The sequence below is a fragment of the Sciurus vulgaris genome (genome assembly GCF_902686455.1).
Source record: "Sciurus vulgaris genome assembly, chromosome: 8".
In the NCBI taxonomy this organism is placed as follows: Eukaryota; Metazoa; Chordata; class Mammalia; order Rodentia; family Sciuridae; genus Sciurus; species Sciurus vulgaris.
The window spans coordinates 14,217,286-14,242,187 of record NC_136468.1 but is presented as its reverse complement, the minus strand read 5'-3'; the positions used below and the strand labels follow the sequence as shown (position 1 = coordinate 14,242,187).

At 37.4% G+C, this 24,902-nt stretch overlaps 1 protein-coding gene across 3 annotated transcripts in view; it reads left to right on the top strand.

Annotated features, from left to right (window-relative positions):
* The window catches only part of AGK (acylglycerol kinase), an 86,426-nt gene that overhangs the window by 20,353 nt on the left and 41,171 nt on the right, over positions 1 to 24,902 (top strand). For all 3 annotated transcript variants that reach the window (XM_079150847.1, XM_079150845.1, XM_079150846.1), the window contains exons 3-5: positions 9,631 to 9,670; positions 18,458 to 18,537; positions 22,639 to 22,714. In XM_079150847.1, coding sequence (XP_079006973.1) covers positions 9,631 to 9,670; positions 18,458 to 18,537; positions 22,639 to 22,714 — 196 coding nt within the window. The remainder of the gene's footprint in view (positions 1 to 9,630; positions 9,671 to 18,457; positions 18,538 to 22,638; positions 22,715 to 24,902) is intronic.

The following is a 24,902-nucleotide window of genomic DNA, read 5'->3' as shown; positions in this document are numbered from 1 at the left end:
TTCAATCCAGCCTGAGGAGTCAGAATTTGCCCTTTAACCAGACCCCCAGGTGACTGAAGTTAGAGATGTTCTGATCAGAGACATAGTTAGATTCTGGTATAACTTATTTGGCAAAAATGCTTGTTAGGTGTGTGGCGGATTTCAAATGGCATCACTTCAGGAGGCACGTAGTTTCTAGGTGACCTGCTGTTGGTGATAGTAAGATTGATCAGTGGATTCGTGTGGGATCAGCCACCACCCATGAGAGAGTTAAGAAGGATTACTTCTGAGAGTTCCCTGAAGCAGAATGGGCAGGAGGGAGCTGTAGAACCCCATCGTGTGGATTTGAATCTGTGCTTTGCACTCACCAGCAATTAAACCCTGGATAGACGTAGTTCTCTGTTTATAAACTGGAGATAGTAGTAGTACCCATCTCTTTGGGTTGTCATGCAGATTTTTTTGGAACAGCTTGGCACAGAAAACAATCAGAAATAGCACTTTTTTCCCCTGACTTTTCCCTTCTCAACAGTGAAAGTATCATAATGATTTCATTTTTGAGTCAGACCTTGCACACTGAGTGGCACAGTGTTCTAAGTGGTATTCATAACTCAAGCAGAGGCAGAAAATGGAAATGCAGTGTATGGAAATTGGTGAGGAGTTTGAGTTGTTTATAGAGTTGCATGTTTTCAGTAGGATTTGGGGAAACCAGATTGCGGAAGGTTTTAATACAGGAAGTCTGTAGTATTTGGGGAACAGTGAAGATTTGAAGGGGAGAACGTCAGGAACAGAAGTGTGTATGTGAGACTGTGGTAGTGTGAATAATTTGTGAGCATGGGTATTGTTGAAGTAGGCGGGCATCTTTCTGGTTTGGGTTTTCCCTGTGTATTAACTATGTGGCCTTATCAAGTTACTTAACCAACTTAAGCTCTGAGCCTTACTTCCAAACAAATATCTGTTTGGCAGGCAAGTTGTAAGGATTGACTGAGGGGGCATGTATTAAGTACCTGGTACTGTGCCGGGCTTGTAAATAAATGCTAGCCATTGGGCTGGGGACATAGTTCAGTGTAGTATGCTTGCCTACCATGCACGAGGCCCTGAAAAAAAAATGAAGCTAACAGTTATGCTGCTAGGTGACTGGGTGTTTGGCTGAAGGAGAAGAATGTGGGAGAAACCCTTTTCTGGCCTCAGAACTAGGATAATTGGTGATACAGAAAGAAGGAAGTTGCCAGGGAGAATTGGTTTGAGGAGGAGCCTTTACATTCTGTTTTAGATATGCTGAGTTTGAGACCCTGACAGGGTATCTGGGGGGAATGTGTTAGATGCCAGGGGTAAATTATACATGAGCCACACTCAACTCATTTTTCTTTAGGTACCGAGTATGATTTCAGGCGTGTCTTGTGCTTTGTTTTTAAGTATCTCTGGGGTTTCTGACAAAGCACATGCTTTACCTTGACACCGTCCAAATTGGCCTGACTGCTGGCAGTGGCCCGGGGCCCAGCTGCCTCCATAGCAGCTGGTAGGACACTTATTCTCCCTTACTGCATTGCAGATTTTGTTGAAAATTTGAGAAAGCTGTTTGTTTTGCTTTTTAGCCATTTCAAAGCTCACCTTTTTCTCTCTGTGCACAGGCTGATGTTGAAATTGGGGTATTAATGGGTGCTATTTAAAGAAGCTCATTTATGGGCAATTAAATTACATGCCTGTCAGCCCGGATTTGATAGGGAATAAGGAAATCTTTTTTTTTTTTTTTTTTTTTTTTAAAGTACAATGAAGTTTAATTATATTCCCTTTCATTTTAACTCCTTTGTTAGTTATTTAAAAAGCAGATGTCTTTTTTCAAGAAAAGCCTGTATTATTTATCTTTTTTCCTCCTGTGTGTTTATTGGGAGGTGCTGAGATGGAAAGGCAGGAGTTATATTTAAGTTATATGTGTTGACTTCATGTAAGTTTTAGGGATTTTCATATCAGTGGTTTTAGTTGTTTAAGCATTGCAGAGAATAATCATAGCTGGTACTAAAACTAGCCCCTCTCTAGGTTGTAATCAGCATTTAAATATTGTATCTTGTAAACAGGAAAAATACTGACAGTAGTACCTGCTAACTTCTGTGTTTGCAGGTCAGAAGCTGTGCAGATCCATCATGTGTCCTGGAATCCAAAGTGAATACTATTTCATGTGGACTATTTATGGAGAACTTGTTAGGAGGGAGATGGGAAGGGACTCTCTCATCCTGTGCTCTCTTCTTGAATAGCTTCATAATCTATGTAATTCTTTCTTTCTTCTCTTTTTCTATGTAAATAGGCTCAAGCACTTGATTATATATAACTGAAACCCAGTATGCATTTGCTTATAATTGCACATGCAAATTTATAATGGCCAGAGAACAGAAGGAACTAGTATTTTGGTTTCCTAGTAAAGTGAATGTTACACAGCATATGGAAAAGTATCTGGCATAGAATGTTTAAATTGGACTGTTGGATGGAAATGAATGGATGAAAAAAAGAGCAGAAAATGGGGAGAAGTGAATGAACCATGAAAGAATATCAGTAGAGAACTTATGAGAATTGGGTAGGAGTAGAATAAGTGACAAACTGGCTGGTGCCCACAGCTCTGTGGAGGATCCCTTTTAGTGCTGCCAGAGCCGGGCCTGATGGCGCTGAGTCTGGACCTCAGCTTAAACTCAGCCAGCAGTCACAAAGAACTTTCTTCCCATTGTGCACAGAACTTGGCCCACTGAGTTGTGCTGCTGCAATACTAGGACAGTAGGGTAGGAAGAGAAATTGATATTTTGTGGGAACTTTAGGCTAGAATAAGAGAATGAAAGATGAATGATTTCATGTTCTAAGAGAAAGAGAAAGCTCTGGAGATAAAGGCTTCCTCTGCTTCCATTTCTCTTGGTCCATAGAATGAGAGGATAGACTGAGAGACCGTCCTCTGTTAATGAAAACTGAGCAGGCCAAGATGATCAGCTTGGGTATCTGAGAGAACTCCTCAGGGGATTCCATTTTTCCTGAAGTAATTTCCTATCCTGAGTTGGAGGGGGAGCAAGTCATGGGGAAAACCCAGGAAATTAGAGGGTACTTGAAGTGTACACAGTAATAACTTGTTCCACATAAGTGTAGACTCCATTGGCTAGGATCTGATACTAAGATTGGGAAAGGTGATTCTTGGATACGTCTTTCAGAGTAGTGAAAAGGAATAAGCTTCTCTGTAGCCTTCAGAGCTGTGGCCTTTCTGTCATGGGCAGAGATTGAGTCTTTGGCTAATAAATGTTCTTGAATTAATGAATAGAGTGGTGCTAGATTCAGTTGCTAGATTTTCCCTAAGCTCACTTGTAGGAATAAAGTATAATAACCCCTATGTGGTAATGCATGGATTAGCTGACTAGTGGTAGTGGTGGTTGCATTTGCCTGTGTATATCATGAAAGAATGGACAATGCTTATTTTTTTTAATTTTATTTAATTTAAATTTTTAAAATTTTGATTATTGTACACAAATGGAATACAACTATTGTTTCTCTGATGACAATGCTTTGTTGATGGTGTTTTTGTCTCTGGGGAATGTCTATAGAGAATAGAACAGAGGCAGAGTGCTGAGAATCAGGAGACTGAAATTCTGAGCCTCAGAAAACTTCTAACCATGGGTGATTCCAGGCTGGAAATTTCCCTGTACTAAGTTAATTAGTTAATTTGTAAGGTCAAAGGAGATGAAAAATGCCTCTTAGGTGAACATACCAGAATCACTTGGGACCTACATGTCGGGGTCTTAAGCCCCCTTACTCTTCTCGACCAGCGGCAAGGGAAGGGGACACTCCCCAACAAGGTCAGACCGGAATAGGTAGGGCCGACTGACCGCCCGCTCCCAGCCCTCCCGGTGGAGGACAATCAGACCCGTCAGGGACACCAGTCACAGCAGGAACTCGTTTATTGAGGAAGTCACACAGCTTCTATGTAGGGTGGGGGCTAGGCCCAATCAGCTTAAAGGTTAGCAAGACGGGGGGGGGGGGGGGGGGGGGTGTTTCACGCAGGTGAGAGTCCCATTGGACTATCTATATGGCAAGCATGAGCTGATCACGGTCGCGGAACTGTCGTTAACCAATCCCTGATGGTGGTCCGATTTATCGTCATTAACTATTGAAACCGCCTTTGAGGCCTTGATCTTGCTCATCCGCCAGGGAGTAAGGAGTCAGCCTGAGTTTGTTAACATGTCATTAGTCCCAACACCTACAGACCTGAGATTGGAGCTGCACATGCTTTGTGCTTCTTTGCCCAAATGAGAATCACTGCCCATAGTAAGCATTGTTACTAATGGGTGTTGTCCTGTGTTTTGATTTATGGGGCTCAGGATGTGTGGAAGGAAGATTGAAAAGCGATGAACTAGATAATTTCTAAGGACTCAGCCTTAAAATTTCAGATTTCTAGGAAATGGAGCTTGGGTTTGGATGTCTTTCATAAAGGCATTTTATTTTCCTGGCTGCTGTATAGCTTTCATACTTTGAAGAAATAAAAATAGTAAAAACAGGGATTGTAAGCCTGAAAATTGCTGTGTATATCAAGGAGACCCTGCTTGAATACTGGGGTAAATCACAAAGCTTGTGTTTTAAATGGGGTCAAACACTTTGGCAAGAGCTTCTGGAGAGGATTAACATCACTGAGACATGAGATACTGATGTTCCATTTGTGTTGGTTTATTCCTCATTCTGGCTATTTTACTGATTTCAGGGCTAAGTAGGAACTTGACTTCCTCCTTTGCTACTTGCCTGCCTCTCTTTCTCCCTTTTGTAGCAGGTACATTCTTGAGAAAATGCTAGTCTTGCTTTACATTATTAAAAATGTTAACCCTTACATTGTTAAATATACCACCAGCTAAAGTACTCCATTCAGAGGTACCATTTGACCTCAGAAATTCCCAAACACAAGTTCGGTAGACTTTTATTTTTATGGTACTGCCAAGAGGCAGTACCATATGCCTGTCCTTTATATTTGATGGTAAAATGTGTTAACTTTGTTTTTCTTTTGCTAAACTTTTCGCTGTCGGCAACACAAACGATTAATTGCAACACTAGCCATTGCCTGGGTAACCCCCTATTTTCTCTTTTATGCACTATAAAGGGCATTGAAATGAAGACACTACTTAATATATGGTTATCAATAGAATTTCTTCCTGATCCTTTATGCTTTCATAACTTTAGGGAATTTCTTTATGACCTTATTCTTGGGAAAGGTAAGATGATAGCAATTTCTTCGGTAGCAAATAGCGCATCTTAGGAAAGCTCTGAGAATAAGAGAGACCATCTTTTGGTTAAATGGAAAGACCAGAGCATATGCCCTAAAATTCTTTTAAAATCGATAAACATTTTCGTTGTTCCTTTGACAATCCAGCACATCACACTGCCTGTTTTCTTCTATCCAAATGTACATTTTTTTTTTTTTTTTTTTTTTAATGAACATTCTTTAGAATGTTCTTTAGAATGGAAAGATCAAGCATTTCCCCCTGTTGTTGGGTCAGATGTCTTTCTTCTAGGCGGGGATGGTCACTGTTTTCCCACGTGTAACAGAGGCTCGCTGCAACAGGTAGCTTGAGAAAGGCCTTCCTTCCTAAGGTTCATTTTCGGCTTTGCTTACATTTCTTCTCCATCCCTGCTGCTCCATAGAAAACCAGTGGGCACAACCACAGGCAATGTAATGCTTAATGATTCTAGGAGGCTTGGGTAAGGTAAAGTGGTTGTTATGAACATGTAAACTTGATCTATTTTGTACAAAGCAAAAACTCTTTGCATGCTTCAAGGGAAAAACTGATGGTAGGAATTGTACACACCTCTAGATAGTAGTGGGAAATATCTTTTTTGGGAAATAGGATGGATCAATGGGATTTTTCTCTACATGTAAAGTTGTAATTGAAATAAAAAATTATTTTGCAGTCCTGAGGTAATAAATAAAACATTATGACTTGGAATAAATTGAGAGCATCCCATTACTTGTAGTAGCAGACATGTTCATATTCTTTTACAGCCTCAGGCAGTGATGTCAGCAGACTTTTTTTCATTTTCCGATCCAGAGGCTTCTAATTTCTTTCTGTCAAAGAACTCATTTCAGTACTGAGTATGTCTTCAGGGACCCTTTCTGATACGACCACGTTTTGTAGTGCCTCTTGTGAATTGTGTTTAACTTCAGTTCCCAGAAGACGGCTTGGTATACTGGGAAGAACGTGGGCTTAGAATTTATATACAGTTACTCTATTTGTTTGGTAACAGGATCTTTGACTAACATTCAGATTCTTGACCCATTAGCAATCTGGAATTTTCTGATGACCAGACTCAGTTCAGTGGCCACTGGAACAGTTTTTGTGGTTCCTAGTTTGCCAAAAGGCACTTTTTAGAGGGTACTAGTGCTTTACATTTTACATGCACACATGCACACCTCCTGGGATCATCTTGATCTAGTACAGTTCCCATGTTTTGTGTTTTCATCCTGTTTTACACCATAATGACTCTTGTGCTTTAGTGGGGTTCATATTGGAGAACTACCCCAGCTGATCTGCTAGTTGAAGAATGCCAGATACTCAGACAAAGAATAACCTTCAGTTTTCCTTCCAGGACATAGTCTGCATATCTGGACATAGTCTGCATATCTGAACATAGTCAATCTTTCCTGTTCAAACATTTACCACTTACTTATTAACAAGTATTTATTGAGTATCCTCTGTCTATGAGAGTCTATGCTGTGGGCTGGGGAAGAGCAAATGGGGAATTATCCATGACTTTTAGAAGTTTATAATCTAAGAAGGAAGATAAGGCAAGCAAGTTTGTGTGTGGTAGGGTGAGGGAATTGGTCACATTGAATTTGGCATTTTTTGTTTAAAGGGAGAGATAACATGATCAAATCTTTGAAGGTATAAAGTCCATAGTTTCTTTTAGGAACAGGAAAGCATGCATTTTGCCAAATGTAGAAGCAGGGTCAAGTGGACTTATGGGGAGATAATCTTTCTTATCTGCAAAATGAGAATATTCTATAGTACTTAAGAATTCTGGCCTTGCAAAGTTATTACAAAGATTAAGCATTTATAAAAACAATTGCCATGGTATCTGACTGTTGTGGTTTGGGTGTGAGGTGTCCCACAAAAGCTCTTGTATTAATGCAGGAATGTTTGGAGGTGAGATGATTGGATTTAGAGAACTGTAACCTAATTGGTCCATCCTAATTTGAATGGACTGGATGACAACTGTAGGCAGGTGGGGCATGGATGGAGGAGGTGGGTCACTGGGGGTGTGCCTTGGAAGGGTACATCTGCCCAGGAAAGGTACATCTTTCCTGTGATCTCTCCCCGTGTCCTCCCTTTCTGCTTCCCGAACCTGTGTGACTGTATAATGCTGATTTTAAGTCCTTTGGGTATAAACAGAGGAGTGGGATATCTGGGTCAAAAGGTGGGTTCATTCCAAGTTTTCTGAGGAATCTCCATACTGCTTTCCAGAGTGGCTGCACCAATTTGCAACTCCACCAGCAATGTACAAGTGTGCCTTTTTCCCCACATCCACGCCAACACCTATTATTGCTGTTGTATATATACACAATGGAATATTATTCATCAAGAAGAATAGAATTATGGCATTTGCAGGTAAATGGATAGAATTGGAGAATATCACGCTAAGTGAAATTAGCCAAACCGAAAAACCAATGGCCAAATGTTTTCTCTGATTAATGGATGATGATGCATCATGGAGGTGGGAGGTGGGGGGGGGGGGTAAGAGAAGAATGGAGGGACTTTGGATTATGTAGAGGGACATGGGGGGTAGGGGGCCGGGGTAGGAAAGATGGTGGGATGAGACAGACATCATTACCCTATGTATATGTATAATTACATGAATGGTGTGAATCTACTTTGTGTAAACCATAGAAATGAAAATTTGTACCCCATTTATGTACAGTGAATCAAAATGCAGTCTGTAAAGATCTTCAAAAATTGCATTTTGGGTAAAAAAAAAAAAAACTTATGAGCATGTTAACTATTTTTAAATATTTTACTAATTTATACCCTGATTTTACTTCATCTTATAGAATGTTTTGTGTTTTTGCTGATGTTGAAATGATTCACTGGGAGCATTTGATGAGGAGATGCAGGGAAAGTGTACTTGGGAGTCCTGAGTAGGCAAGGAGGAGAAGATGACACAGCTCTCTTGCCTCTTGGGCAGCAGTGGGGCAGTCCTGTAAGTAGCTGGGGCCTGGGCCTGGCTGCCAGGGCCATCTGTGAGCCAGGCTTCACTAGGGATTGGTTTTCCTGAGCTCTTTATCTTTTGAGGTTCTATGGAATATTACTCTCAGGTTTCAGATTGGCACTGTTGATAGTTCCCTTTGGATAGTGTTTTCCTATTAAAGCTGATTGCTCTGGGACTTTGAGGGGTTTTTCTATAGCCTGGCTGTGGAAGAAAAGTCATCAAGCAGCCTTTGACTAGAACTATGGCAAAAAGACACAGGTTGTTTATTTTCATTTCTTTTCCTTCAACTTTAAATATTAAAATCAAAATCGAAATTACTCAGAAAATGCAAAATTCAAGTCCTCAATGTTATAAAAAGGATCTAGAAAGTGAATATAAATAAATTTACCTCTTTTTCCCTTTTAAATTCTACAAATTAGTTTCCTTAACTGTTGTTAACCAGGTGAGCAATGGCAGCAATGTGCATGAATACACGGCTCATACGCGGAGAAGATTCTGGTGCCCTACAGGCAATCAGAGCCGTTCAAAATGCTCTTATGACACATTTTAGAGACCTTTATGCTAAATAGATGATCATAGTCTGACAGAATGCTTTCATTTTTGGAAGCCAGAATTTTGGCTCTTGACAAAATTTTCCATTTATGATGTAATTGAGAGTCTGACAGTGATAGAAAAGATAGGAAATTTAGATAAAGTAGTAACAAAAGCAACTAAACATCAAATTTATTTCTGGCAAATGACTAATTTCTACTTGATAAGAAATATTCAGAGTGTGCATTTTTTAATTGTTACCTAATAAATTACCATAAACTTAGTGATTTGTCATGAATTTATTGTATTATGTCTTGTGGATTAAAAGACCAACACGGATCTCACTGGCTGAAATCAGGTGTCATCAAGAATTGCCTTCCTTCTAGAGGCTTTGGGGGAGAATCCCTTCCCCTGCCTTTCGAGCTCTGGAAGCTGCCCCATTCCTAGGATCCTGGCCTTCTTCCATCATCAAAGCTTGCAATTGACTAGCCTTGCAGAGTCACATCTGCCTCTGACCACAGCTGGAAAGCTGCTCTGCTTTAAGGACTCATTCCAGTAATCCAGGATAACCTCACTGTCTCCAAGTCCTGAATTCAGTCACATGTGTAAAATCCCTTCTGCCATGTAAGGTAGCACATCCTCAAGTTTGGGGCATTAGGATTTGGACTTTTTGTGGGGAAAGGGTATGATTCTACTTCCCATAAGGTAAAAGTACTTAATGCAAAATTTCATACAGAGATGTATTTTTCAAATGTGTCCCTGACTTATCAGGTCTTTTAGAAACTTCCACTTGGATATTTATAGGGAAGAGATGCATATTTTGAAAAATAAACCCCACAAATTTTGTGTGGTTCTTAATCTCCTATGAAAGCTAATACTAATGTTAGTTCTCTTTGTTTGCTTTGATAGTGATAACCTGCTAAGAAGAGCAGCCTGTCAAGAAGCTCAGGTAATGCTGTTTTCTGTGATAAAATTAAAACCCCCCTTATCTCCATGGTGCAGGAAACCCATGCTACTCCAGGGATGTGCACAGGGTCTTGCATCAGTGCAGTCTGCCTATTTTTTCCCACTATCAGGGGATGAATCAGGCTGAGAGCCAACTCAGAGTAGAAGGGAGGAAGTTAACCATCTGGTGAAGAGCATTCTAACGCCCACCCCTTTAGGCTTGTTTTTCTGGATCACTCCCAAGAACACATAACTGGACTGGCTGAAGCTCTGGAAATTTGTTCACGTCTGCAGTTGTCCTTGAAAATCTGGCTAAACTCTGAATCATCCCTGATCCAAATAACCCTTGAGGGTATCAGCTTAGAGCAGGTGTTACCTCTGAAAGTCAGATCTTAAAATTGTTGATTCATATTTTAAAGCCCATCTCTTCAGCACAGCTGAGTCATATCATGTGCACTTTTATCACAGGTCTGTGGGATTTTCCTTAAACTTTATTTATCTGACTGTGGTGAGTATAAGTAGAATTATAAATCCTTTCAAATTTAAGAGCACCTTTTGTCCCCCCATCCCATTTGTATATTATACCTTGCAGATGAGTTTCTGTGGCTCAGTTGCCTCTTGGTTATATGTCATTTAAGCTTATGATGCCAGAAATGTCACCTGCCCCCCCCCCCCAAAAAAATAAAAAAGCTTATGGAAGTAAAAAATGGCAAAGGGATAAAGCAATTTAGTAGGTGGAAAACCTCATGTTTGTTTCTGAAGTGTTTTCATTGATGACAGTGACAATCACAACAGATACTATTAATAAGTTCCTGACTTCAATGATTATCTATTCTAAATGTGAAGAATATGATTTTTTAAAAATATATTATCTCATGATTCCAAGTTGTTTTTAATTCAAGTAAACTTTAAATTTTTAAAATATTTTTTATATATGTAATGTGGAATCAAGGTAATTATCACGTAAATTTTAATATCAAATTCAAGGTGATTCCTGCCTCAGACATCCTCCCTTCCTTATTTAAGGTAAATGCTTCCCCCTCTGTTCTGATACCAACTCCTCAGTATTTCAGGGACAGTGTTCTTTTAGTTATTTCCTTCCTCTCATATATTGATTCCATCTTACTGTTCTAGTTCTCCCCTTCCCCTGCACATGGTTAGCTCTTGCCACATGACAGAAGGGAAGTGGATTCATCCTTATGGTATTCTCTCACTACTTTTTCCATGTCCTCCTTTTTGCAGATTAAATTCTTGAATAAGTATGATTTAAAAAATTTCACATAAACTCAACTCAGTGTAATCTCACATAAACTCCTTAGAGCATGGTGAATCTGAGACTTAAGTTCAAGTGGATAAGAATTCTAGAGAGAAACTAGGACAAGGAGGACTAAGCAAGAGCTGTAGATCTGGAAGGCCAGAGAACTGGGTTCATAAAATCATTTTTGATCACATTCTAGATGAGAATGGGTAGAAAAAGAAGTAAAGATAGTATTTGGAGATTTGGCAGCAAAGTGTTAAGGTCCAAGTAAGAGGGAAAACAATAGAAATGATAATATACCAGAAACTTTTTTTTTTTTTTTTTTACAAAGAAATTAAGTACTCACAAAAAGAAGGAATCTCGTGTTTTTTTTTTTTTTTTTTTTTTTTTTTTTTAGTAGGATATACTGGTGAGGAAGGACTTCTAGTGGACTGTCAGGGAGGTAGATTTAGACTGAGTTATTCAATAAAAGATCTCTGTATAACTTTCTTTCTTCTCTAGTCCTTACTTTATACTTCTATACTAGAATTCTGCGCCCTTTACCCAGATCTGTTCCCTACCACCCAAGACCTGATTTTTTTTTTCCTTTTGGGCTTTCCAATTCTTGTTCTTTTTGCCGACTGTCTTCTCCAGTCCAGACATCATAGCAGTAGCTCTCATTCAGTTCCCATTTTAAAATCTCACATCTAGTCTTCCACCTCTTATTTCTACTATATCCTTATTATTGATAGAGCAGAACTTTGGGTTTTAGAGCTAGATAAGTGTGAATTCTAAACTTGTAATTCATTAACTCTGTGACTGAGTAATCTGTTGTAATCTTGGCTTTCTAATCTGTGAAACTGAAATTACTTAAAGTCTCCTTGGTTTCTTTTTTTTAAAATTTATTTTTTTTTTATTATTTACTTTTTATTTTTTACAGACTGCATTTTGATTCATTGTACACAAATGGGGCACAACTGTTCATTTCTATGGTTGTACCCGATGTAGAGTCATACCATGTAATCATACATGTACATAGAGTAATGATGTCTGTCTCATTCCACAATTTTTCATACCCCCCCCCTCGTTTCCTTCTACATAATCTAAAGTTCCTCCATTCTTCTCTCACCCGCTACCCACATTATGTATCATCATCCACTTAGCAGTGAAAACATTTGACCTTTGTTTTTTTGGGATTGGCTTATTTCACTTAGCATGATATTCTCCAATTCCATCCACTTATTTGGAAATGCCATAATATTATTATTATTTATGGCTAAGTAATATTCCATTGTGTATTTATACCACAGTTTCTTTATCCATTCATCTGTTGAAGGGCATCTAGGTTGGTTCCACAATCTAGCTATTGTGAACTGAACTGCTATAAATATTGATGTGACTGCATGACTGTAGTTTGCTGATTTTAAGTCCTTTGGGTGTAAATAGAGGAGTGGGATCTCTGGGTCAAAAGGTGGGTCCATTCCAAGTTTTCTGAGGAATCTCCATACTGCTTTCCAGAGTGGCTGTGCCAGTTTGCAACTCCACCAGCAAGGTACAAGTGTACTTTTCCCCCCACATCCATGCCAATATCTATTATTATTTGTGTTCTTGATAATAGCCATTCTAATTGGAGTAAGATGAATTCTTAGCTTTGTTTTAATTTGCATTTCTCCAATTACTAGAGATGTTGAATACTTTTTCATATATTTATTAATCACCCATATGTCTTCTTCTGTAAAGTGTCTGTCCAGTTCCTTGGCCCATTTATTGATTGGGTTCTTTGTATTTTTGGTGTAAAGGTTTGTAAGTTCTTTATAAATGTTGCAGATGAGTACTCTGTCTGAAGTGCATGTGGAAAAGATTTTCTCCCACTCTGTGGGCTCTCTCTTCACATTATTGATTGTGTCCTTTGCTGAGAAAAAGATTTTTAGTTTGAGTCCATCCCATTTATTGATTCTTGCTTTGATTTCTTGTGCTTTGGGAGTCTTGTTAAGGAAGTCTGATCTAAGCCAACATGATGAAGATTCTATTTGGCGCAGGGTCTCTAATCTAATTTGTAAGTCCTTGATCCATTTCGAGTTGAGTTTTGTGCAGGGTGAGAGATAGAGGTTCAATTTCATTTTAACTGCATATGGATTTCCAGTTTTCCCCAGCACCATTTGTCGAACAGGCTATCTTTTCTCCATTGTATGTTTTTGGCTTCTTTGTCTAGTATGAGGTGACTGTATTTATGTGGGTTCGTCTCTGTGTATTCTGTACCATTGGTCTGCTTGTCTATTTTGGTGCCAATACCATGCCATTTTTGTTACTATTGCTCTGTAGTATAGTTTAAGGTCTGGTATTGGGATACCTCCTGCTTCACTTTTCCTGCTTAGGATTGTTTTGGCTATTCACAGTCTCTTATTTTTCCAGATGAAGTTCATGATTGCTTTCTCTATTTCTATGAGGAATGTCATTGGGATTTTAATTGGAATTGCATTGAATCTGCATAGTGCCTTTGGTAGAATGGCCATTTTGACAATGTTAATTCTGCCTATCCAAGAACATGGGAGATCGTGCCATCTTTGAAGGTTTTTTTCAATTTCTTTCTTTAATGTTCTGTAGTTTCCATTGTAGAGGTCTTTCACCTCTTTTGTTAGATTAATTCCCAAGTATTTTATTTTTTTTGAGGCTACTGTGTATGGAGTAATTTTCTGAATTCCTCTTTCAGAGGATTCATCACTTATGAATAGTCATGCATTAGATTTACACGTATTGATTTTATATCCTGTTACTTTGCTGAATTCATTTATTAGTTCTAGAAGTTTTCTATGGAGTTTTTTGGATCTTCTAAATATAGGATCATGTCATCAGGAAATAGTGGCAGCTTTAGTTCTTCTTTTCCTATTTGTATCCCTTTAATTTCTTTGGTCTAATTGCTCTGCTAGTGTTTCAAGGATGATGTTGAATAGAAGTGGTGAAAGAGGGCATCCCTGTCTTGTTTCAGTTTTTAGAGGGAATGGTTTCAGTTTTTCTCCATTAAGAATGATGTTGAGTGTGGGCTTAGCATAGACAGCCTTTACAATGTTGAGATACGCTCCTATTATTCCTATTTTTTCTTGTGTTTTAAGCTTGAAGGGATGCTGTATTTTATCAAATGCTTTCTTAGCATCTATTGAAATAATTATATGATTCTTAACTTTAAGTCTATTGATGTGACAAATTACATTTATTGATTTCTGGATATTGAACCAACCTTGCATCCTTGGGATAAACCCCACTTGATCATGGTGCACTATCTTTTTAATATGTTTTTATATGTGATTTGCCAGTATTTTGTTAAGGATTTTTTCATCTATGTTCATCAGGAATATTGGTTTAAAGTGTTCTTTCCTTGATGTGTCTTTGTCTGGTTTTGGTATCAGAGCGATACTAGCCTCATAGAATGAGTTTGGAAGGGTTCCCTCTTTTTCTATTTCCTGGAATACTTTGAGGAATACTGGTATTAGTTCTTCTTTAAAGGTCTTGTAGAATTCGGCTGAGAATCCATTTGGTCATATGTCCCTAAAAATTTGTCAACATCTTTGACATTTTCTATTTTGTTGGAGTATAGATTTTCAAAGCAGCTTCTAATTATGTTATGTATTTCAGTGGTGTCGTAATCTTTCCTTTTGCATCACAAATTCTAGTAATTTGAGTTTTCTCTCTTCTTCTCTTCGTTAGTGTGGCTAAGGGGTTATCAATTTTGTTTACTTTTTCAAAGAACCAACTTTTTGTTTTGTTAATTTTTTTAATTGTTTCTCTTGTTTCAATTTCATTGATTTCAGCTCTGATTTTAATTATTTCCTGACTTCTACTTTTGGTGTTGATCTGTTCTTTTTCTAGGGCTTTGAGATGTAATGTTAGGTCATTGAGTTGTTGACTTTTTATTTTTTAAATGTATGAGCTCAATGCAATGAACTTTCCTCTTAGTACTGCTTTTAGAGTGTCCCACAGATTTTGATAAGTTCTTATTTACCTCTGAGAATTTTTTTATTTCTTCCCTGATGTCTTCTGTTATCATTGCATCATTCAATATCATATTATTTAATCTCCAGGTGTATGAGTAGTTTTTGTTTATTATTTTATCATTGATTTCTAATTGCATTCCATTATGGTCTGATAGGATACAAGGTAGTATCTCTATTTTTTTTGTATTCACTAATGACTTCTTTGTGGCCTAGTATATGGTCTAATTTGGAGACGGATCCTTGAGCTGCTGAGAAGAAAGTATATTTGCTCAACGATGGATGAAATAGTCTGTACATGTCCATTAAGTCTATATCATTGATTGTATTATTTAGTTCTGTAGTTTCTTTGTTCAGTTTTTGTTTGGAGGATCTATCCAGTGGTGAGAGTGGTGTGTTAAAGTCTTCCGGTATTACTGTGCTTTGGTCTGTTTGATTCTTAAAATTGAGAAGGGTTTGTTTAATATACATAGATGCTCCATTGTTTGGGGAATAAATATTTAAAATCGTTATGTGTTGCTCATTTATGCTTCCCTTAAGCAGTATGAAATGTCCTTCTTTAACCCTTCTGACTCACTTAGGTTTGAAGTCCACTTTATCTGATATGAGGATGGAGACTCCTGTTTTTTTTTACTGAGTCCATATGCATGGTATGTTTTTCCCATCCTTTCACCTTTAGTCTGTGGATGTCTTTTTCTATGAGATGTGTCTCTTGAAGGCAGCATATTGTTGGGTCTTTCTTTTTAATCCAATCTTCAAGTCTGTGTCTTTTGATTATTGAGTTTAGGCCATTAAATTTTGGGTTATTATTATGATATGATTTTCCTGGTTATTTTGGCTTATTTTTGGTTTTTAACTTGACTTGATTTCTCCTTTGATTGGCTTTTCCTTCAGGGTAGTTCCTCCCTATGCTGATTTGTATTGTTGCTTCTCACTTCCTCCTCACAAAATATTTTGCTGAGAATGTTCTGTAGTGCAGGCTTTCTATTTGTAAATTCTTTTATCTTTTGTTTATCATGGAAAGATTGTATTTCATCATCAAATCTGAAGGTTAGTTTTGCTGGGTATAGGATTCTTGGTTGGTATCCATGTTCTTTCAGAGCTTGAAATACATTGTTCCAGGCCCTTCTTGCTTTTAGGGTCTGGGCTGAGAAATCTGCTGGTATCCATATTGGTTTCCCCTTATGTAATCTGATGCTTTTCTCTCGCATCCTTTAAAATCCTATCTTTTTTTGTTGTTGTTGTTGTTGTTTCTGTTTGTACATGGAGTAACAGCATACCATTTGCATATTCATAAATTTACATAGAGTAATGATGTTTGATTCATTCCATTATTTTTTCTCCCCCCACCCCTCCCACCTCTCTTTTCCCACTATACAGTCCTTCCTTCCTCCATTCTTGTCCCACTCCCACCCCCCATTAAGTGTCATCATCCACTTATCAGTGAGAACATTCCTCTTTTGGATTTTTGAGATTGGCTTATCTCACTTAACATGATATTCTCCAATTTCATCCATTTGCCTGCAAATACCATAATTTTATTATTCGTTATAGCTGAGTAATATTCCATTGCATATATATACCACAGTTTCTTTATCCATTCATTTCTTTATCTATTTCTTTATCCATTCATCCATTGAAGGGCATCTAGGTTGGTTCCATAGTCTGGCTATTGTGAATTGAGCCACTATGAACATTGATGTGGCTGTATCTCTGTAGTGTGCTGATTTTAAGTCCTTTGGGTATAGGCCAAGGAGTGGGATAGCTGGGTCAAATGGTAGGTCCTTTCCAAGTTTTCTAAGGAATCTCCATACTGCTTTCCAGAGTGGCTGCACTAATAAAATCCTGTCTTTATCTTGTATTTGAGGTATTTTCATTATAACATGCCTTGGTGTGGATCTGTTGTAATTTTGTGCACCTGGTGTTTTGTAAGCCTCTTGTATTTGATTTTCCATTTCATTTTTCAGGTTTGGGAAAGTTTCTGATATTATTTCACTGAACAGGTTGTTCATTCCTTTGGTTTTTATCTCTGTGCCTTCCTCAATTCCAATAATTCTTAAATTTGGTCTTTTCATGATATCCCATAATTCTTAACATCATCTTAGTTTGTTTAACTCTGTTTTCAAGATTAAATATTTTGTCTTCATTGTCTGAGATTCTGTCTTCCACAAGATCTATTCTGTTGGTGATGCTTTCTATTGAGTTTTTAATTTGGTTTATTGTTTCTTTCATTTCAAGTATTTCTGGTTTTTTTTTTTTTTCAGAATCTATATCTCTTTATTGAAGTGTTCTTTTACTTCCTGCATTTGCTCTTTTAACTGTTTATTGGAGTGATCATGCATTGCCTGCATTTACTCTCTTATCTCATCTTTTGCTTCACAGATCATTTTAATTATGCAGATTCTTAACTCTTTTTCTGTCATTTCTACTGCTATACTCTCATTGGATTCTATCAAAATAGCATCTTGGTTTGTTAGGGACACTTTCTTCCCGTTTTTTTCATTTGTTTCTGTATATTCTCCTATAGCAATAAAGATCTGAGGTACTGAAGTTTCCCCTCTGCAGGCTTATTGTGACCCTGCAGTTTTCCAGTACCTCTCCTTTGAAGGGAAGATCAATATTAGTAGCGCACAATACAGAGAAAATGCAGACCTGAACCAGAGAGCCCCTATAAAGACTTTAACATTATTGTCATAAACAGGATGAGTTTGATTGTTATTTATAGTATTTCTAGTGGTGAACAAAAAGGATGGGAAAGATTATGTAGGATGTAAAGTGAGTAAATAGAGGTACTGTTAAAGGGCCTCCAGTCTCCTGTAGGTGTCTCAGGAAGGGAGCTGCCCTTCCAATGATGGTGGCCACGCCCTCAGGAATAATTCAAAATGACTCCAAAGAAGCTGGGGAGCCCCAGTGAGAGTGTGCCGAGGCAGCACAGGTGGGTGGTGGTGGCAGTGGTGGGGGTGTGGGCGCCAGGCTCAACATCTGGCATCTGTCTGCGGTTGGGTGGGCGGCTGGTGCAGTGTCCTCTCCTTGGTTTCTAAGAACTAAAAATAATGAACGTAAAGGTGGCAAATGCTAGGTGCTTAGTAATTACGTCCCTTGCTGGTTGCTATTTTAGTTATACAGGGTTGCAAAGAAGAGGAGGCACATAGACTATTAGGTTTAATTTCTTTATGTATAAAGCTTGGAAGATTAACTGGCAACACAAAGATTCCTCATGAATAAGTTTTAGTAACAAATTGAAAGAGAAAAAGATAGTATTCTGACAACTAAAGACACAGGGATTCAACGTCCCCTTTACAACTTGTGGTCTTACTGGTTATGTTTATAATAAATTTAGTTATATTGTATGGAGAAAAGTTAACCTCTAGTAGGTGAAGCAGGGTTTTTTTGTCATTAGCATCACAGGTGTTTTGTTAATATGAGATTATGAGTGAACATCTGTTTTTTTTCTCTAGGGTAGATCACATACCTGCTAGAAGTAAATTCTTTTGAAATGAAAAAATATATGTGATCACCAGCTGAATAAAAGGACATTTACTGAAAAATTTTCTTTTTTCCTTTTCAGGAATTTGGCAATCAATTAATTCCTCCCAATGCACAAGTGAAGAAGGCAACTGTCTTTCTCAACCCTGCAGCTTGCAAAGGGTAGTTCAGTTTGTGATTTATTATATGTTCAATGTTTCTAAAGGGGGAAAAACATCATAGAATATCAGGCAGCTAGTTAGTATGTGTGCAACCAGAAGAGTTCAGTACCCTTGTAGCAATAAGATACATTTGCAGTGTAGCATTAACAGTTAATGTGAAATAACTATAAAGCTAATTGATGCTTAGCAAACTTGTATAATTGAAGTTTAGTAATCATTCCAGAATTAACATGCACAAAGAAGTCTTATCGCTTGGAAGTGGTCCCCTGGGAACAATGCTCTGCTGTGTGGCATAAATCATTAGACCATCTCTGTAGACAAGATGTTCAGAGATGGCCAAGAGCACTGTGCTTGCTAAGGCAGAGTGTACTTTCCAAAAAAGGAACAGACCTTGAACTACATTTTGGTGTACATTTACTATTCCCAACTAAGGAAATGACCCATGGGGCAGGGCCCTAGAGACAGGAGTGACCATTATGTGTTTTTTGTGTCACAGGGTAGTCTGTAACTGTCATGTTATAGACTTGTAGGAATTAAGGTGTGAAGAATAGTTGGGGCTTTGGTAACTAATGATGTGTCCTTAATGGTTCATTGATTGCGCCACAGTGAAGTGGAGAAGGGGTGTGGTGGAGAAAAGTGTGTGGAAACTCAGTCTGTTGGTGAAAAAGAACAAAACAACAAAACCCTGTTTTACAATGTTAACTAGATGCTGCTCTTGTTCAGTTGAAAAGGTAATTAGAACAAGCTTGAGAGCTTTGGAGGAAATAATTTAAAATTTATTTTTAGAAATAGAATGAGGATTGAGGGGGAAATGAACGATTCATTTTGGCTTTTCTGAGGATTGGGCAATTAATAAACATGTTTTAAACTGAATCTCATAAGTCCTAAGTGAAATTACATTAAGATAAGAATAATAATAAAAAGTATTGTTGGGGTTGGACTGTAAGGGGTAGGCTGCTGTTGTCTAGAGCAACATTTGGTATGGGCTCTGGCAGTTAGTTCCTCTAGGTGTTTCTCAGGAGCAGTGAGCCTAACGTCATAGCAATGAGAATGAGTCATACCTTCTTTCTTAATCAGCAGTGTAGGGTATTCCCGTATACATTGTCTAAATGGGCTCAACATCATATTTGCCAGGCTTTGTTGGAGCCACCTGCCTGTCCTCATAAACCCACCAATCATAATGCCTGTTGATCACTCTTATTTAATACCAGGTACTAAATAACATCAACAAGTAATTAAGTCCTAATACAACATAACCCATACCCAAGGTAATTAGTCAATTGGCCTGTCAGGGGAGAAATTATGGGTTTAAGAGTTGAGGGACCTGTCTCTATCCTGTTTTGCTGCTCACTAGCTCTGGGATACTTCAGAGTTACTCTTCTTAAATCCTCAGACATTTACTCATCTGTAAAATCAAAAAAGCAGTAGCACACACCATATAGACTAGGTGTCTTCTTCATTATTAAATGACACGATGCCTGTCAAGTGTCAAGCACTATTTGTTTCAAAGTAAGCACCAATAAAACAGCATAGCTATAACTGAATTTTTTTCAGAGAAGCTTTTAAGTTCTTTTTTTTTTGTGGTGCTGAGGATTAAATCCAGGACCTCTTGAACCCAGGTCCTCCTGGATGAGAGTTTTAGGTTCTGCTTACATTTTGACGTGTAAATGTCTTTGCATTTTTAAAGGTGGGTTCTCATTTGAAAGTATAACCTCTATCTAAAGGCAGGCTAAGATTCTGTCACTCAAGTGGAGTCTTCCCTTCCTAAAGGCATTGCCTGCTCTGACAAGGTGAATCCTGTGCTTCTAGGATGCAGTCACTCTGAAACTCTTAGGATTTTTTTTTTTTTTTTTTTTTTGTATGTGTGCTTTCACTACTTAATTGCACTATTTTTGTCAATGTGGCTCTGCCGTGACACATAATTTATAATTTATCATGTAGCTATTTCATTATGTAGTACTGGTTTAAAACTTCAGAAGAGCTTTAAGAAATAAGATAACTGTGTGTTTAGAGTTAATAAATAATACATTAAGGAGTAATTATTTTGTGTGTGTGCCTGAGCCTGGAAATGGCTGTAAGTACATAAAGTTTTTATTTAGCCCTGGTGCTATCTTGCCCTTAATTAAATAATAAATAATGTATTTCTTACTGGTAACACTTGTTTTTCAATCTTTTATATAGAACATTAGAAGGAAATGTCTTCACCTTTATATTAGGGCTTTACTGAACCCAGGATATCACAAAAAGATGTGAATAAACGTTAAAAGTTCCAATCTTTTTTCTTTAACTCAGAGGAGGTTATAGATTTATTGGAATTAATATGGCAGATTGAGACTTCTCTAGAGTTTTGACTTTTAGGAAATAAATTTCTACTTCCAACTGCTCCATTCATATTACTCCAGCAATGATAACAACCTTGGAAAGGGAACTGTTTGCAGCATCAGTAACTCAGCCCTTTATTATTGGGTTAAGCCCCCAGAAATGGTGAACTGGAAAGGAGAAATGGCCTTTTAGCCTTTTATGTTCATTCTGGTAATTGTGCAGAGCAGTAAAAAAGGTAGACTGTATTTAATTTATTGTATGCTCAGGTAGGCCTTCATGGCTCTTGTGAAAATTTGCTCAGGTTTCTCAGTTTCTATTTTAATTCATAAGAAATGGTTTGTGTTCCGTATGCCATTTGGTGGTTATATCCTTTTAATTTAAAGGATATTGATTTTGGTCTCTGCATAACTATATACGCTCATCATTAGTGGCCTTTGTATTTCTCTCTAGTATAAAAGTCAGAGCATGCTTTGTTGGTTAAAAAAAATCTTTTTTAGAAAGAAGATGTGTAAATATGAATGTAAAAATTAGATGTTTGACATTGAATTTTTAAAAGTTTTATTTTGTTATGTGATAATTGAAAATATTTGGGTAAAAGACAGGTTAGCTAATTGGTATGGTTTAACAAAGATTTGTCTTTGAGACTGCCATTTTGAGGGTTGGAGGGGGGACTTTTGTATTTTCTGCATCCCCGGATTCCTAGACGTGAGCCCTGACCAAAAAATCGAACAAGAGTTCACTATCAGAATGACATGCATCATAGATTTGAAGTACACAAAGTACTTCAATTGTTACACAAACTACATAAATCATTGAAAAAATTTAACAATATCTTGCATTATAAGGCTTCACAATTGTGTCATGTTCTTTTCTTCAGGATTTGTGTGCCTATATTTGGGGTAGGTTTATTCATTCATTTTTGTGTTAATTCATCTTGTACTTGGTGAGCAGCTTTGAAATATGTCATGCATAGTCCTAGAAGCTAGAGTCAAGGATTAAGGAGGCTTGGCATTTGATTTTGCAGAACTTTCAGTGTAGTCTTGAGGACAGTCTGGAAATTGCTAGTCATCTAGTCATCATCACTGTGACAGTTCCTCATGGGGCGTGGAGAGTGGAGAGGGAGTGCAGAGGAGGGCATGGTGGCTGGGCGCTTGGGCCAGCTTCTGACCACTTATCCCATGGTTACATTAATTTTGAATATTTCCCTTTCTTAGTAGAATGGAAAAGATCTTTGATTTGTCTCCAGGGATTTCACTACAGGCTTAAAACTCAAGATATGGAGATACTTCTAGTATTTGAAATTGTCAAAAATGATGTATGTCTTTCCAAATCCTTGTGTTTATTGAGTTAGGATTAAGCAGTATTCTGCTTTGTTAAAGTCTGTGCCTGTGGGCTATACGAATGATATTGCAGTAAATATGCTCCCTTCCTTCCACTAGAATAAAAGAATATACCAGAAGAGTATAACTGAGGTCCATGAGGACAAGTAGTCTTTGACTGTCTGTTACGTTGTATCCCCAGCTTATCACTCATCTTCCTCTAGAGGAAACACGTGTGAGCCGTGGGCATCCCAAGTGGATAAGAGCTGACTGTATTAGGCAAAGGGCACACTGTTCTGCTATCTGTAGTAATTCATGCTCATTGATAAACTTTCTGAGCAAATAAAGAAACCTGTGTTACTTAAGTGTTCCTTATTCTTCAGAGAAGATGGTTGGGGTTTTAAAAATTCTTCCTTTTGAGTACATGTTAAAATATTGTATTTTTCCCCCTTTGTCTACAGCAAAGCCAGGACTCTGTTTGAAAAAAATGCTGCCCCGATTTTACATTTATCTGGCATGGACGTGACTGTCGTTAAGGTGAGAATGCTCTGGAGTGTTGATTTTTGCCAAAGCCACCACCCCTTTAATGTATCTTCTGCTCTTGGCTTCTTAGCAGAAATCACTTGTCACTTTAGACAAGAGCAAGGAAATCAGTGTTGTGTCTTGTTCTGATAATTAATGAAAGTAGTTTTGTTTTTCATGACATTGTCAGCTTTTCATTTTCACAACAGGATTAAGTGGAGCCTTGGAGCCCTTGGTCCCTTTTATCTAAGACAGGAGATGGAATTATTGCTTGGAGGATGCAAGTTGTAGCTGACAGAATTCTTTCCCCAAAATACAAAACCCTCCAGTTTTAGTATTTAATTTTTTGGTGATGCCACAGATAAACAGGTTTCTCTATGGTAAGGAATTATCTATGGTGAGGAATTAAATGGTAAATCTTTAGCATTTAGGTGAGAAGAAAAGGGGAAAATAAAGAAGAAATTGTGCTGTTTCAGAAGTTGCCTCAAGTCCCCACTTTGTTGAATTTTAAGTGATACATATGTGGATGCCTACATTCCTTATGGTGTTTATGAGCTGGTTAGTTAACCTATTGTTGGTATTGCACACTTTGACTAAATCATAGAGGTTAAAAGGTGATTTTGTCTAATTTGCCACATAAAGTTTAACTCTTTTCGAACTTCTCTGAGACACCTTCCAGTTGTTTCTTTCTGGGATATGAGAAAGGGGAGGATGGCATTTGAGTACCTGCAATGTGTTAGACTCTAGGTAAGAGAGACTGTGGAGTGGTTACACTAAGGCTGACACTGTCCAGTCTTTGAATGATTGATGGAACTCCTGAGAAGAACCATCTGAGCTTAGAGCCCTCTTCCAAAGGAGATTTTCTTAGTATTAAATTTCTATAATGGTTTTAGAAGTACTGAAGGAATTTGTTCATTTCACCTAAGTTTTCAAATTAGACGGCATTGAGTTTTACATAATATCCTCTTTTAACTTTTAAATTTCTGTAGCATCTGTAATGCCTGTTTCATCTTATTATTGTTAGTTTTGCCCTCTTTATTTTTTCCCCTCAGGAGTCTTGCAAGAGGTTTGCCACTGTAATGAGTTCTACCATTTTTTGGCTTATTGATCTTCTCATTTTCATGGGAGATTATACTTCATTCTTTTCTGGTCTGTTATTTCCTTCATTCTACTTTTTTTTTTTTTTTTTTAAATCTGGTGTTTTGTGATTGTTAACTTGATGCTTATTTCATTAATTCTCACCTTTGTTTCCTATTGTATATATTTAAAACTATAAATTTCACCTTTGTTTCCTATTGTATATATTTAAAACTATAAATTCTACTCTACTGTGTCAGTATCCTATAACTTATTTAAAAACGAAACAAAACTTTTTTTTAATTAAATCCTTGACATCCAAGACTTTATTCCTGAATGTCATCATCTCTGACAATAAATAAAAGGAGAATTTTACAGATGATGGAGAAATTCTAAAACAGAGAAAGCAAATAATTTATGTAGGTAAACCATTCTGCCATAGCTAAAAATATACAAAGAATTTCTGACCTTAATGATCCATTATTTTAACTTGAAACATGTTTTTAAGTTAAGGAATTTTCTTTAGCCATTCATCTATTGATGGACACTTAATTTGCTTCCTGTCATGACTATTGTAGATAATACTATAAAGAACTTTTAACTTTGACATATAGTACTTTCGTTATCACTCATTTCTAAATATTTTCTAATTTCATCATGATTTTTGCTTGATTTGAGTTATTCAGATTTTAATTTCCAGAGCTAGAGCTAAAGTTTTTCTATAGTTATCATTTTGTTAATAATTTCTGATTTAATTGCATTGGTGAAAAAAGTAATCCATGTGATTCCAGTTTGTTTTATAGTCTAGAATGCAGTCTGTTTTCATAAATGTTCCATATATGCCTAATAATAAATTCATATCAATTATTAGGTACCAGGTCCTGTTTATGTCCATTAAGTCAGGTCTGTTAATTGAGTGATTCATCTACATCTTTCCTGGGTTTTTGATTCTACTTTAACTATGAATTATCAAGAAAGTGGTATTAGAAATCTCCTCTTATGATGGTGGATTTGTCTATTTCTCTACATGGTTTTGTCCATTTTGTGCTTTTTATGTCTTAGATATGTAGAAGTTTCAAATTATCTGAATACACTTGCATTTTTATCCCTCCATAAAGTAGTGCCA